This window comes from Geotrypetes seraphini, chromosome 16 (genome assembly GCF_902459505.1).
Source record: "Geotrypetes seraphini chromosome 16, aGeoSer1.1, whole genome shotgun sequence".
Taxonomy (NCBI): Eukaryota; Metazoa; Chordata; class Amphibia; order Gymnophiona; family Dermophiidae; genus Geotrypetes; species Geotrypetes seraphini.
This window is the reverse complement of record NC_047099.1, coordinates 47,144,048-47,160,629: the sequence shown is the minus strand read 5'-3', so window position 1 is coordinate 47,160,629 and position 16,582 is coordinate 47,144,048. Positions and strand designations below refer to the sequence as shown.

Genomic DNA, 16,582 nt, shown 5'->3' with positions numbered 1-16,582 from the left:
TTGTTTGGGGGCGAGCTGGTGGCTTGCATTGTTGTTTTTTTCCAAATGAAAGTATTGCATTAACATTAGTTGACTTTCATCTAAGGCAGAAGTAAAAAAAACAAACAACCCAACTTAAAAAAACTGATGTAACTCTCTTGCCCCGTCACCCTCTTATCAAGAGCTGCACCCTGCACATTACTAAAAGTACACTCTGTACGCATGAAAGAGATGCATATATTTTTTTATGTTATACATATCTCCATCCAACTGGGATATAAGGAACTATAGCAAATATTATCTTTACAATTCGGTATTAACTAGAGAAGAAGTAGTTTTTTCATGCCAATATAGGAAAAAGGAGATGCGTGTCTTGGTTTTATGTATATATTTAACACACACGTGTCCAAACAATGCTTTATTTTAGTCTGAGGTTGTTCCACTGAACTTGACAACATGTTTGGCTCTTTCGTACAGAAGTGGAACTTCTAGACATATCAACAGAGTAATTAACAAGTCTTGGTTTCCCGAGTCTTCCCACCCTTGACTCAGTACTTGAGTGGGTAATTCTTTAGCCTGGACGCCAGCACTTGAGAATTAGCATGGCATCTCCGTGCTATTTTGCAAATACTGCCTGGCATGTGGATACTTTTACATGGGGGGGGGTGGAGCGTGGGCAGACACCAGGCAGGGCTATAATAATAATAATAATTTATTTGTATGCCGCCCTACTGGAGAGGTTCTATGCGGCTCACAACACAGGGAACAATACATACGATTCCATCAAAGTATCCTGGTGAAATACATACATCAGAATAAAAATGCAAGTGATAAAAACATAATTAAATTAAAAGAAAACCATTAAGATATCAGCTTATTAAATAAATAAATCTTTAAAAATTTCCTAAAATCTAAATAAGAAGAAGCTTCTAACATCATTTTACCAAGCCAAGTATTCAATTAGGCGGCCTGGAAAGAAAAAGTTCTATCATGGAACTTCTTGTAATGGCAGGATTTTACAGAAGGATATGTCAATAACTGCACTCTCCGTGACTCCCAAGAAAAGTGAGACCGAACGCCACTTTGTAACAGATGTGTAAATTAGGTGCCTACTGGGTGCTCCAGGGCTGGCACATGAATTCCTGCTTACGTTCCTTTACAGAATAAGTTGCTACCACCTGCCTTCCAGAAATCTAAACTAACCCCCACCCCATCCACAGTTTGCCATAAATCTTATTGAGTTTTAATATGTTACAACAAAATCCCCTAAAACCTTAAAGATCAGAACCTCTAACGAAATGTAACTACACTTCTCCCTCCGTATTTGCCGTTTCGGTTTCGATTATTCGTGGTTTTTAGCTTGCTGGCTCCTCCCTCCAAATTACATCAGCTGGCATAGAGAAATCACTGATTCCCAGCACTTTGTTCACCGTGTTTTGTCTCTCGTTCAGGAATAGGCCGGGTCTCCCACCATGTTATTCGCAGTTTCACTATATTCACAATGGTTTTTAATAGAAAACAGCAAAAAACATATGAAAAGTTATTCACGGTTTTTCTGTATTTGCGGTTCTGTTAATCCCCTATCACAGCGAATACGGAGGGAGAAGTGTACAGTCAGATATGCAATTCCTTTGTAAACATCTACGTAGAAACGCTTCCAATTTACAATCTTCCCAAGAGGCCTGGACTCGCCAGTATGCTTCCCATACACAACTTCAAATTTGTAGTAATTTAATATTGTTAAGTAGGACCTTCGTGAAGAATAGCTCATGTATATAATTGTATGCAAATGTTTTCTCACTGCATGCTGTACACTGACTGTGTGCGTTCTCTGGCAGGATTTGTGCTGATTCGGGGAGTGAGTCGGCACACCTTTGGCCTGGTTCAGAGCAAGCTGTTTCCCTTCTATTTCTACGCTGTTCTGGGTTGCTCTTTCCTAAACCTGGCGCTATATGCCATGTATCATCTGCGGGAACTGCTGTCCAGCGGCGAGACCCTGCAGGTATGTTCTGCACTAAGGAACCAGCCTCTCTAGGACAGGAGTGGGCTACATAGTCCTCAAGGGCTGCAACTCAAGTCAGGTCTTCAGGATTTCCCCAATGAATATGCAGGAGAACGGAGGCAGCGCATTTAAATAGATCTCGTGCATATTCACTGAGGAAATCCTGAAAACCTGACTGGGTTGTGGCCCTCAAGGGCCAAGATTGCCCACCCTGCTCTTAAGAAAATGCATTATAGCGTGCCCATTGCAAACTTTAGCGCTTGCTTGCAATTCAAACACTCTGCAATGTGCTGTTAGCAAGAAGCGTCTGTGCCTGCTGCTTCCAGGACAACAACCCTTCATCTGCTTGTGTTTTCTCTCTCCCCCAGATTTCCCTGTTTTTTGTTTGCATGGTTCTGGCAGCAGTCAATGCCCGCTGGTTCTCGCCCACCACCAGCAAGGTGATGCTGAAGATGCAGGAAATTGAGAAGGAGCACGGGTTGGGGATGGAGGTAGGGTTGCAGGCCCAGCGGGAAGCATATCAGAAGCTACGGGAGCAGGACCCCAAGTACAAGGGCCTGCGACAGAAGTTCTTCCGTTATCACGGCCTCTCATCTCTCTGTAACCTTGTCTGTGTTCTGGCCACCGGAGTCAATCTCTGCTGCGCTGCCCTGCACCTCAGTGCCCTGTAAACATGATTCCGAGGTTGCTAACCCTTTATCAGCCAGCACTGTCCCTCTCCTGATCAAATCCTCTAGATCTGGGAGCATTGCCTGAAGTGTCCAGCAAAGACCATTCCAATTTTTTCAATTTCTAAAAAAATATTCCCAGTCTTGTAAGTGAGATTTGAGCTCAGTGTTTAAACACTTGACCCAAGGGAAAACCGGCTACAAGTCCTATTGAAAAATCTCCACGTGCTTCATTCTTCTGTGTGTGGAGCTCAATATGAAGAGAAACTTCTTGGATCACGCTTAACAGGCTCTTGAGGGGGGGGGGGACATTGGACTTTAAAAAAAAAATTTCAAAGCAAGTCCTTCTCTGAGAGAGGGAAGGCAAAAGCTGGGAATTTTGCTACAGAAAATGTATTGGGACTAATGTTTTCTAGTCAAAATATCATTTTAAAATGTATTTTTGTTAACTGTTATGTTCAGAAGCAGTGATTTGAGGGTCAGGTTTTGTCATTTGTGTGATACGCTTGCTTGCATCTTCTGCTGACAAGATCAGTGACTTGAGACCAAGAAATAAACACATTTTAAAGCTACCTTGAGCAGCCCTGTCTATGTGAGAGGACGGAGTTGAATTTAATAAAAAAAAAATTCTTATATACCACAAATCTAAACAGTAATACATAAAATATATTAACATTAATACATAATACTTTTCAAAACATTCACAAATACATATTCAATGTTTTACACCTGGTGTATCGAAAGCATTTTTTATCTCCTCGGGGGCAGGAAAGAGCCCTAACAGCTGTCAAGGAGCCAGGCTCAGGATCCCTAAGGAGAAGGGAGTGTGTTTGGATGGAGAAAGTTCCTCAGGTGGCAGTGGGTGGGGGTGCAGGGGGGAGCCAGGCTCAGAATGGCTAAGAAGAATGGGGCGAGGAAAGTTTGGTGGCTCTGCTCTTTCGACAGGAAGGGCTGTGGCTCACTGGTTGAGAGGTTGTGAGATCAATCCCGGTGCTGCTCCTTGTGACCCTGGGCAAGTCACTTAATCCTCCAGTGCCCACCGCACACAAAAAAGACGATCTACAAGTCCCCATTCCCTTCCCTTACAGGAGGCCCTAGTAAGATACTTGAGTACCGTTCTGAGCTCCCTTGGGAGAACGGTATAGAAAATTGAATGAATGAATAAATACTGGCATTTAGCTCTTGGCTCATATCCTCATCTGTTTGACCGCAATGCAGACTCTGCTCCTGGCCCCGGCAGGGAAAACGGTGCTATCCCATGATAAATAGGTTTTCATCTGCTGGAATGTTGGGAGAAAATGTGACCCATGTCTTAAACTTGTGACAAACTCTGCTCCTTTCATGGGTTGTGTAGAATGAGCCAAGGATGAGGGGTGGGTATTGGGGCATGAGAGAGGCAGAGTCCAGGAGAGCGCGTCACATGTGCACAAAAGATGGTCTTGCCCTTTGATTTCTTTGAGTCAAGAACGACACCACTGAAAAAACGGTGCAGCCTGATTCTTTGCAGTCTCTCAGGAGGTTCTTTCTTTCCCTTCCTTAGCTGCTTCATTTCCCTCAGTCCCCCATCCCTCTTTTTTTGCCTTGAACTTTTCTCATTCCTCTCCTTTCTTCCCCTGTATCCTATTGTAGATCACTTTGCAGTACATTTCTGTGCAAGTGGCGATTATAACAAATCCTTGTAAATGTGTGTGTGTGGGGGGGGGCTCTGAGGAACATATCCTAGGGCTGCAGTGCTACCACTGCCTATACCTGGTGTCTCCAGCAGGTGGTACCACCTTCCTCTCCTTGCCCAGGACTGGACTTCTGAACTGTCCAACACTATGGGTTTGGAGGCATGGGTTGATGGTATCCATCAATTGGTCCCAGTTTAGCAGGGATGAGCTGAGCTAGGTACTGTGGACTTGTTGTTCCTGCTGTTTACTTCAGAACATTAGAACTACAAATTGATTGATATCCAGTGGTAGGACGAAGGATATGGCAGCATTTGGTGTTTTAGGACCGTCTACTGTATTACCTGAATTGGTACAGATGGAAAACCCATGGGTGGGTAGTGCCTTAACTGTGCTACACATTGGTGGAAGCACAGGTGCAATGAAGTGGGAATTTGGGTTGTAATTTTTACCACCTACAAAGTAAGTCTTTGTGGTGGGGCAGGGCCCCCTTTAATAAAAGGTTTGGGTTACGTTTGGGGGGGGGGGAAGAATGATGGCAAATTCTCACAAAGGTGAACAGTGCCAGCTTCAGGGCAAAATGATAATGAATGCTGAAGAATGAGGTTGGGTGTTCTTTTGGTGGGGAGGCCAAGCACCCCCCTGCCCCCACCTTGTGTTAGACGAGGGAGCAAATACCTTCCAAGCCTTGAGCCTGCAGGTTTGTGTCCCATCTTTGGACAGGGTAGGGAAGCGAGTGCCTTGGCAGCGGGTCCCTTGTGTGGGTGAGGGGATTGCCAGAGCCAGAATGTGTTCCAGTGAAAGGCTGCATTGCAGAGAAACCCTGGCAGAAGTGCTGTGTAAGGATGGGGGGGGGATGCATTTTTCATAATTGTTGTGCAGTACTTTTCATCAGAACAGCCTCTTGCAGTGCCTTTAGGCTTAGAAGCACCTGCTGTGCAATACAGGACAGCCTCGACGTGCTGTTTTCAGTAACGTTGCAATAATCTAAGATGATAAGGGGCAAAATGACTGTCTCCTTCCAGATTAGACCGGGGGGCAAAGAGGCAGGTTTGCTGGTTGTGCTGTGTCCTGCCATGCAGGTGATCTGGGTTCAGTTTCCACAGAACTGGGAATGCTGCGGCAACCGATTCCAGCCCCTGGGGCAGAGAGAGCGAGCAATGCAGTGGTGACATCTGGTGGCCTGATTTGGAACTCCCAGCCAAGAAATACCACTTTGCTTTATTAAAATTTTAATGACTCGGCTTTCCTTGGGAAAATAACAAGGTGATGTATGTTAAAAATCAAAGAAGATAATAAGAAAGGAATGCCATTTCCTTATTGGGAAAGATAGGTACTAGAGTATCTGGGTTCAGGGGCTTGAGAGGGGAAAAGATGGAAACTAGGGGAAGAAATCCCTCAGCAGCCTAATTGAAGCGGTTGTGGCAAACTATGGCAAAGCAGGTGTAATGCAGATGATGTAAAAAGACCAAGAACTCTGTAAGAAAATGAAGAAAGATCGTGTTTGTGTTCATTGGTGTCTTTTATTCCGCCGATACCTTACGGTTCTAGGCGGATTACAAAAAGAGGCATTCTGGTCTTATCTAGTAAGATTACAAGATGGTTATTAGCTGCTGGGGATAGAAGGGAGGTAATTGGTTATATCATGGGTCTGGCTTGATACATTTCCTGAGGAGCACGGTTTTTATTTCTCTTCTGAAGGTTTTGCAGTCAGTAAGTTGGAGAGGTGGTTTTCTAGTTTCACTGCTTGCGTGGCCAGTAGCCAGTCGGATGGATAGGAGGTGGATGCAGTAACTAGTCTAGCCAGAGTCCTGTTGCAGGGGGGAGGTGCGGCAGATCTAGAAAGGATGAGGCCCTAACGCAATGGTACCGATGTCTCAGCAGAACACAAAGATTACAACTCCAATCAGGAAGTCTTAGCACTGTGCAAGTGCCTTCCTCCTGTCCTCATCAGCCCCCAAATCCTTCCTTGTTGGGCAATTTCTGCCCGGGTGGCAGCCTTCACAGGGAGAGAAAACAGGGTTAATAAGCGGAGTGGTTTGTGCAGATAATGACCTTTACATTTCACTACACCCTCTTTATAAAAGGAAGGAGGCGAACAAAAGCAGCATTGTGCCGAGGGATGCAATACTGAATATGCCAAAAGAACATCATCTTTAGTGCTCAACGAAGCCAGAGCTGGGGATTAGAACGAGACGCAGGACGATAGAGGGACTCGTCCTGAGTCACATAGTGAGTCGGTGCCAGAACTGGGGATTAGAACCGAGATCCAGGGCGGTAGAGGGACTCGCCGTAAGTCACATAGTCGGTGCCAGAACGGGATTAGAACGAGACGCAGGACGATAGAGGGACTCGTCCTGAGTCACATAGTGAGTCGGTGCCAGAACTGGGGATTAGAACCGAGATCCAGGGCAGTAGAGGGACTCGCCATAAGTCACATAGTCGGTGCCAGAACGGGATTAGAACGAGACGCAGGACGATAGAGGGACTCGTCCTGAGTCACATAGTGAGTCGGTGCCAGAACTGGGGATTAGAACCGAGATCCAGGGCGGTAGAGGGACTCGCCGTAAGTCACATAGTCGGTGCCAGAACGGGATTAGAACGAGACGCAGGACGATAGAGGGACTTGTTCTGAGTCACATAGTGAGTTGGTGCCAGAACTGGGGATTAGAACCGAGATCCAGGGCAGTAGAGGGACTTGCCATGAGTCACATAGTCGGTGCCAGAACTGGGGATTAGAACCGAAACACAGGATGATAAAGGGTCTTGGTGCCAGAATCGGGGATTAGAACCGAGACCCAGGACGGTAGAGCGACTTGCCCTGAGTCACATAGTCGGTGCCAGAACCAGGGATTAGAACTGAGACACAGGACAATAGAGGGACTTGTCCTGAGTCACATAGTGAGTCGGTGCCAGAACCGGGGATTAGAACCGAGACCCAAGGCAGTAGAGGGACTCTCCCTGAGTCACATAGTCAGTGCCAGAACCAGGGATTAGAACCGAGATGCAGGACGATAGAGGGACTCATCCCGAGTTACATAGTGAGTCGGTGCCAGAACCGGGAATTAGAACTGAGACCCAGGGCGGTAGAGGAACTCGCCCTGAGTCACATAGTCGGTGCCAGAATCGGGGATTAGAACTGAGACCCAGGACAATAGAGGGACAGGAAAGGATGGAGACCTGATTATGTCCTTGTGCACAGCTCCAGTGTTAAAGCCTTGGGATTAGAACTGAGGTGCAGGACTGTAAAGTGAGTCTCGTCGGTGACAGAGCCAGGTTTTAGCATGGAGGCCTAAACGTGGCGGGATTAAAGCATAAGCAAACTAACCACATCTGTGCTTTAAGCCTCTTGCTATCCACACAGTTTCCTTTTGTGGCAATTGCTCAAGAATTGTTCTCATTAGCTCTTACAGGACTCTGCTCAGCCCCTTGCACACCACATAAACTAATGCATCTTGCAGTGTGGCAGGGGGAGAGGTCCAGAAGGTAAGGCCTCGGTCTTCACTTCCAGTCTTTGAGGACCACTAAAGGATCAGGTTTTCAGGATATCCTAATGAATATGCATGAGAGTGGTATGCTTAGCAACTCCATGGTATTGCATAGTCATCAGGGAGATCCTGACAGCCGAATCTGGGCCCTTTCAGGGTCTAAGGCTTTGCACTATCACCTGTTTGAAATTGGCATTCAGAAAGTGACTCTGAAATCAGCCTTTGCCCAGAGTGATATTTTGTGCAGTCACTGTTCTGAATCCTAATCATTATGCATTAAGGGTAGGGACTGAGCAGGCCCTGGGCTGTATAAAATTACAGAGAAGGGGGCAGGGCTCAAGGCTAAACAGTGCCAAGGGAGGGTGGCCTGGGCCATATTCAGTGAGAGGAGGGTTTGAGCTGAGCTCAAGGGAGGGCACAGAGTCTGGATTGTGTACAGTGACGGGAGGGAGGGCTGGGCCCTGCAGAGGAGGAGTTCTGCTGACGGGAGGAGATGGCTGATGTGGAAGGTTGCCTGCTGAGCGTAGACACACCTTCTTCTGTGCACTCTCCTTCCCTGAGCTTTCCTTACAAAGAATAAGATCTGCAAATAAGCCAGATCCGGGTGGAGAGATCTCGGAAGAGGTGGCGGCTCCCACGCAGCAGTACAGCAGCTGAGTGAGGTAAGGGGTGCAATCTCCAGGGGCTCTCTTCTGCATTTCTTTCGTCTGGGCAAACATCTGGCAGGAGAGAAGCAGGGCACTTGGCAGGCCAGCCATGGACAGATGTGCTCTTTCTCAGCTTTTTCAGACAGGTCTCTAGAGTCTGGTCTAGCTTTTCCCAGGTAGTCTACCATAGACCTGCCAATTGGAGACACCCCTATTCCTGTGAGAGTCGTAACCTGCACCCCTTGGTTGTATCCCAGTCTGGCTTCAGAAAATGCCCCCGACAGGATGAACCAGGCTACCAATTATAACTTCCCTATCCTCACAGTGTGGATAGTGATATGGACCCCCCTTCCCCCCATCCTGTAATGGAAGCAGATCACAAAGTATAGCAGTCTTGGGATGTGATATATTGAGGACTTTGTTGATATTTGAAGATTATTGTAATCTGCTTAGGTTTAAGCGGAATAACAATTTTAAACAAATAAAATAAAGTGTGTTTAGAGATCAAGGGCCACTATTTTTCATGCCTGTAATAACAGAGCTTTTCCCCAAGCGCGGGTGCACAGAAGACTTCAGTAGCCATGTTTGCCACCCTGGGGTGGCTGCATGCGCTTTTCTGGTACAGACTGATGGCATGTTGCTACAAATATACTTATGGGAATCCCAGGGCAAGAAGGAAAGGCATTAGGGCCAGAATGGAGACCAGTTGTGGTCTCTACTTACAATTTAATTTGGACAGACAGACAGATAGGACATATATGTGGTAGGGGAGGTGCTTGCAGAGAGGACTTAGGTAATTTTACGGTGAGTGGGAGTTAGGAGTTGAAAACAGTTGCAAGAGACGGAGCCTGACGTAAGGACTTGCGCAGTCTGGAGTTGGCAGGGGAGGAGAAGGGTACAATGAGGAGGGATCTGCCCAGTGAACAGAGTTCTGAGCTTTAATGCAGGAGAAGAGAGAGGGATAATGATGCCTGAGCAGCCTTCTCGGGTCACAGCTGTGACCTGCCAGGGTCAGAAGTAAAAGCAGGTTCTGACCTAACCTGCTGAAGTCCTGGGCTTTCCAAGGATGCACTGGCACGTGGTAGAGGAATAAGATAACTAGAACCATAGAAAATGAGAGTGTAAATATAGCATAGGTGAGCTGATAGGAGGTGAAAAATGTAACATATGTTTATATACCTTGATGGTTCACATCCAGCCCTATACTGCAATGGAATATGTGATATTATGATTGATTAATGGTCTTTGTCATAAAGCATATGGAGACAGACTTAGAGACCTCAATATGTATACTCTAAAAGAAAGATGATGTGGCCTTAACGTACAGGAGGTGAGTCTTTTTCAAATGAAGGAAAACTCCAGAAGGAAAGGGCATAGGATGAAATTAAGAGGTGATAGGCTCAGGCGTAATCTAAGGAAATTTTTTTTTTTTTTTAATTTTTTACAGAAAGGGTGGTAGATGCATGGAATAGTCTCCCGGTAGAGATGACTGCCTGAATTCAAGAAAGCATGGGACAGGCACGTGGGATCTTTTAGGAATGGATGCTGTGGATGGGCAGACTGGATGGGCCATTTGGCCTTTATCTGCTGTCATGTTTGTATTACCATAAAGCTCTATGACCTGACAATGCAAGTGTTAAGAGCCTTAGCCTTTAGGGAGAGGAGGAGATGGATGCTGTGGATGGGTCATTTGGCCTTATCTGCCATCATGTTTCTATGATGATGGAACCTATGCAGTGTTAAAGGAAAGGAAAAGAGTAGATTGGGAAGAGGTTATATAATATGGGAGGCTTCGTTGTAATCTGCTTTCAACTATTCACAGTAGAGGAGAAAACAGATTCCATACTAAATTTAAATTATGGTGAGATATACCTTTAGGGGCTTCTTCAAAACACAAAAGTCTAAATCGGCACTTGGACATTTTGCTCGGCAAAACGTTCAAGTGCTGATTTTCAAAATGTATTTTTGACATCTTGGGGGCATGTTAGAGGTGTGTTTTGGGCGGGCTTTGGGTTGGCTCAGGCTTGGACGAGTTTCAGTGATAATAATTGAACCTTTCACAAGAAGTCCTAGATGGAACCTAGACCTGTTTTAGAAGCGTCTAAATGACCAGACGACCACTGGAAGCATTAAGGTGCCCAGATCAGCAGCACTTACAATCGGGAAGCCTAGTAGAGCGTGGACTTGACAGAGAGGATGAACCAGGTCTAGAAGCCACTCTAGCCACTATATTTATGGCCAAGTGTCAGGCTAAAACCCTACTATACTGCCACATAGGTGCCACTTGCAGCCATAAGGGCTGTTGGGGTGGGAGACAGGCTGGGGGGGAGTTTTGGAGGGCACCCTTTATGTGAAGTTCACAGCAGTGCCCTCGAAGGTGCCCCACTGCTCTATTGGCATGTCTGTGGCCAGTCCGCTAGCCCCTCTCATGTCTGCTTTGGATGTTTCTAACTTGGATGTTTTTGTGGTCGAAAATGGTAAATAAAGTTAGATGTCCTGGTAGTCTAACCTAGAGAATGACACAGTGACAAATTTGTTTCCGTCCCTGCAGGAACTCAATTTCCGCGTCCTGTCTCCATGAGTTTTGTCGCTGTCGCTGTCTCTGTCCCTGTCCCATTCCTGTAAGCTCTGCCTTAACCGCACATGCCTCGAACACTTATGATTTTAAAGCGTTTGAGGCTTGGACAGATGAGGACGGAGCTTGCAGGACAGGAAAAGAACTCGATGGGAGGGGGAAAAATGTGTCCTCGGGTCGTTCTCTAGTCTAGATATTTTGGTGGCCAAGATGTCCAAGTAGACAATTTCTCAAAAATTATGGATGTTTCTGTGCCTCCTACTTTGGACATCTTGCGGGAACACCCAAATTTGGGCTTGGACTTCTATCCAAAATGGCCGTCCATGTCTTGTATCACACCATAGTCTATTATGTATTGTACTTTATTATATTCCATTTATATTCTAAGCGGTTTACATTGAATAATAATCAGGGGAAATACTTAGCGTATCTTCTGTCCCTGCAGGCTCACAATCTAATTCATTATGAGACTGTACGATGGAGTATGTGTGATAAGGAAGTCCTCGGTGTGTTTCAGGGATATTATTAGATGAGGTGTGTGTGATATGAGGTATTATATAATGGCGTCTGCAGCGAGATAAACTATTAATACAATGGAGTATCCAAGGGACCAGTGAAAAGTTCTCAGAACACAAGTCAGACCAGTGGTCCATCATGCCCAGCAGTCCGCTCACGCGGCAGCCCTCTGGTCTAACAAAGTTGGGGAAGTCTCCAATGGGGGCTATACACTTAGTCCAGTGACTTTCCACTTTTTCATTCCTTCGGGAAAAATACAGAACGAAAAAAGTAGAAAATCGCTGGACTGTGATTAGCACAAAACCAATTTCTTTTTAGATCTGTAATTCATCAAGTCGCTAGGCACCTAACAAAGTGTATAACCTTCAATGGAGACTACCCCAACTTTTTCAGCGGCCCCTCGTACTGCTGTGCTACAGGATACCCTCTGGCTCTTGCTGCAGTAAGTCCTGTGTGATTCACTCAAAACTTGTTTGTCAGGATCAGAACAGGAAAGGTGACTGGAAAACCCTGTTTGTGCCACCGCCCTGCGGAATATCTTAAGCCTTTTTACCTGTCCAGGTGTGAGGATGATTAAGCTCAGGCTACAGGGGTGCTTTGAGAGTATTCTTTCAGTAGTGTAGTATGTCACTGAGCCAAGCCAGGCCATGCCATGCCACTGGTCACAAGGGCAAAGAACTAGAGGTAGGCCTGTGCATTCAGAAGTCCCTTTGGGATGTCTCAGGGACTGGGGGTAAAGCTTCAAAGATGCTGAGTGAGAACCTTTCACTGAATCCTCTGCAAACATTAGCAGGCACTAAAGAGAAAGAGAAAAGCCCAGCAGCACCTTCCCACTCAATAAACAGCACCCTGTAAGGACATCTCCTTAACTGAGCAGGAATGCACCCACCAACTCTCAAACACAGGTCTAGGTGTATGTATGACACACAGCGCACCCTATGTTTCTGATCAGATACAGAGCCTGTCACTTCTAGGACTGGAGGGCTTGGGGATGGACACAGGGATATAGAGCCTGTCGCCTCACTGTAGAAAATCCAACCGATGGGAACGGGCGGAAACTAAAGACTGGGGATTAGGGGGAAACAGGGGGAAATGGGTAGGGCTTGGGCATGCCCAGTGGGGCCCGGGCACTGCACATGCTCAGAGAGAGAAAAAAAAAATCTCTCTGAGCTATTGGAGAGCTTATCCGCAAATTGGGAGCTGTTGGGACAACACCCATATGTGGTTGACTATCCTGCTGTCCACGGAGAACCTACGTTACAGGTAAATAACTACACTGTTCAGGGGATGGACACTGGGATACAGAGCCTGTTGCCTCTAGGACTGGAGGGTTCGGGGGATGGACACAAGGATACAGAGCCTGTGGCCTCTAAGGACTGGAGGGTTCAGGGGATGGACACAGTGATATGGAGCCTGTCACCTCTAGGACTGGAGGATTCAGGGGATGGACACAGGGATACAGAGCCTGTCACCTCTAGGACTGGAGGGTTCGGGGGATGGACACAGGGATACAGAGCCTGTCACCTCTAGGACTGGAGGGTTCGGGGGATTGACACAGGGATACAGAGCCTGTCACCTCTAGGACTGGAGGGTTCGGGGAATGGACATAGGGATACAGAGCCTGTGGCCTCTAGGATTGGAAGGTTCAGGGGATTTACACAAGGATACAAAGCCTGTCGCCTCTAAGGACTGGAGGGTTCAGGGGATGGATACAGTCTGTCACCTCTAGGACTGGAGAGCTCTGATATGGAATCTGGCGAGTCTCATAGGTAGGGCAGATTTGAGATGTATGAGCAAGGATAGATTGGCTTCCTCTTGATTCTGGTTCAGCTGTTATGCCAAGTGCCGTGCAGGAGGTGGCTCCTTCAGTGAAGCTTTGAACTTTCAGTTTCAAAGCTACCAGTCTGCCTTGTGCCAAGCTTTCTTCCAGTGAAAGGGAGAATTTTATTGACCTTGAAAAAGTGATAGCTGGCCTCAACCCCAATTCCAGCAATTCAGCCCTTTTGAAGAAGTTCCCAGCTTTCCCCCTTCCCATCATCCCCCTCCCTTCATTTAGCATTCACTCTCTTTCTTCATAGCGTTTGCACTTCCTTCTCCCCCTCTTAAGAACATAAGAATAGCCTTACTGGCTGAAACCAGTGGCCCATCTGGCCCATCCTTACAATGGCCAATCCAGGTCACGGTGGCCAAGCCTGGCAAAAACCCAAAGAGTAGCAACATTCCTTGCTACCGATCCAGGGCAAGCAGTGGCTTCCCCCATGTCTTTCTCAATAATAGTCTATGGACATTTCCTCCAGGAACTTATCCTTACAATGGCCAATGGCCAATGACCTTTCTTAAAACCAGCTACACTATCGGCTCTTACCACAACCTCTGGCAACGCGTTCCAGAGATTAACTATATTTCCTCCTATTGGCTATAAAAGTATTTCCATGTAACTTCATCTAGTCTGTAATTTTTGACAGAGTGAATTATTGATCCACTTGTACCCATTTTAGTTCACTCAGGATTTTGTAGACTTCAATCCTATCTCCCCTCAGCCGTCTCTTTTCCAAACTGAAGAGCCCTAACCTTTTTAGTCTTTCCTCATACCAGAGAAGTTCCATCCCCTTCATCATCTTGGTCACTCTTCTTTGAACCTATTCTAATGCCGCTGTATCTTTCTTGAGATAAGGAGATCAGAACTGAACGCCATATTCAAAATGAGGTCACACCATGGAGTGATACAGGGGCATTATGACATTCTTAGTTTTGTTAACCATCCCTTTTTTTTTTAATTCCTAGCATCTTGTTTGCTTTTTTTGGCCGCGGCCGCACATTGGGCGGAAGATTTCATCAAATTGTCTACAATTTATTTATTTAATTCATTTTCTATTACGTTGTCCCCAAAGAGTGCAGAATGGGTTACAGGTTAAATATACGTAATACCATTACAAGATTACAATGCAAGTTTTCATCCTAGTTGACACATATTAGGTGCCATTTTCCTTATGTGACACAGACTGGTTCAGTTACTAATATACAATTCTTTGTAGTCCATGGATCAAGGGCAGGGGGGTCAGAGGAAGAGGTAGGTTTTTATTGCTTTTCTGAAGTTGAGGAGACCTTCAAGAGATCTGATCTGTGATGGCAGTCGATTCCAGTGGCTCGGTGGGAGTAGGACCGTTGTTTAACAGTTTGTGGTTGAAGGGCACGACCAGGGGGACATTTTGAGGCATGTTTCATCCTGGGAGTGGAGGGACCGGTTTGGCACATACGGAGGAAGTTTAGCCATCACATAGCCATGTCGTGCAAGGATTTGAACTCTAGCATCAGGCCCTTGAAGACCTAACGAGACACCCAAGGTGGATGCAAGAACATTCTGAAAGACTGCATCTAGAAAAGAGTTTCTTGAACCAGTCCACAGGACACACCTAGCCAGTCAGGCCCTCTGCATCCCACAATCAATATGCATAAGATACTGTAGTGGATGAGAGGAAGTTCTAGATATGTGGAAACCAGCGGGACTGTTATTTGCTGAGCCAGTTGTGTGATTCAGAAAACTATTTGTAGTGGCATTTTTATAAGATTTGAAAGGATTTAGAACCTGAAAGCGTTATGGATATAGTTCTTAATGTAGTGTTGTTTTTACTATGTATGTTGTGGTTAGAGCTACAGCTTCGGCACCCTGAGGTTTTGGGTTCAAATCCCACACTGTTCCTTGTGACCCTGGGCAAGTCACTTAATCCCCTTTGCCCCAGGTACATTAGTTAGAGTGGGAGCTCACCAGGACAGTTAGGAAAAATGTTTGAGTACCTGAATAATTTGTAATCTGCATAAAAATTGTAGGATATGCAGAATATAAATTATTATTATTTTAAATTCATTTTGGGTATCCTGAAAACTTGGCTGGGAGAAGAGATGATGGATTTAACTTGGGTCTTTTCAGTGGTTTTCACTTACTTTAAGGCGGGGCCACTTCTGATCCAAAGAGCTGAGGGAGAGCCACCATGTGAGGTCATGACAATGTATTCAGTGTGTGTGTCAAAATGATATCCACTTCACCACCTGCCTTCAAACTTTTTTATTGGGAAATCCTTGGAGATGGGCAGTTCCGAATGCATTCTCTTCATCTATTGAGAAATAACTGTCCTTCAAACATTCCGGATCTTCCTCTCAACCACTTCCTCCTATCTTGTGAAGAAAACAGCCAGAGGGAGGGCCTGAACAGGGTCTTTTGACGGATGGTTTCCGTGAGAAGGGCTCCTGGAGAGGATTTCAGCAGAGAAGTCTCCTTTTGCAATCTGAAGGCAGGAGGTTACAGACCTGTACGCATGGCTGAACAAAACCAGAAGGGAAAGCACACATTGGCTCTTATTTAGGCACAGAACAGATGCCAGTGTGTCCTGGCACTTCTGGGGGGCTTTTGGACATGCACACAAGAAGCTGTGTGTATGGTATGATTGCCCCCATTTTGTGCCATTATAATGTAAATTGTTAATCTTTTACCCCAGCCTATCGTACTTTCCTTTAATGTTGAATCTTTTCTATAAAAATTGTACTTCTCTCCCACTCCCCTATTGTCGGCAGTTGGTCCGTACGTCTTGTGCTTTTAATAATCGGATTGTCTTCCAGTTCCCCTTGTTTTATTTGTTTTTATAAAGTTATATGTTTTTATGTAATTCTATATTGTAAACCGCTTAGATATTTGATTAAGCGGTCTAAAAAATCTTTTAATAAACTTGAAACTCCTGATCTCCTCCCACCCCAATTTGCTCCAGGTTTTCCACACACAAGATTATAATACATGGCATGGTAACATAGTATCTTTCTTTCTTTAATAATTTATAGTCTGCATATCCTACAATTCTATGTGGATTACAAATTATTCCGGCAGGCTCCCACTCTATCTAATGTACCTGGGGCAATGGGGAGTAAGGGGCAAATTCTATAAGAATGGGCACCATTCAGCACGATTTAAGTACAGTTGGCTGCCGTTTAGTGAATCACGCTGAGCAACACCCAAGAAATAGGCCAGCTCTAGGCACAAGTAAAAGG

General features: G+C 45.7%; 1 protein-coding gene across 6 annotated transcripts in view; it reads left to right on the top strand.

The window, feature by feature from the left end:
* Positions 1–16,582, top strand: part of RAB3D (RAB3D, member RAS oncogene family) — a 35,554-nt gene that overhangs the window by 1,945 nt on the left and 17,027 nt on the right. For 5 of the 6 annotated variants that reach the window (XM_033923895.1, XM_033923891.1, XM_033923894.1 and 2 more), the window contains exons 3-4: positions 1,818–1,981; positions 2,350–2,472. In XM_033923895.1, coding sequence (XP_033779786.1) covers positions 1,818–1,981; positions 2,350–2,472 — 287 coding nt within the window. Of the gene's footprint in view, positions 1–1,817; positions 1,982–2,349; positions 2,473–8,295; positions 8,470–16,582 lie in introns of those variants that run through there. The other variant, XM_033923897.1, reaches the window with a different exon arrangement.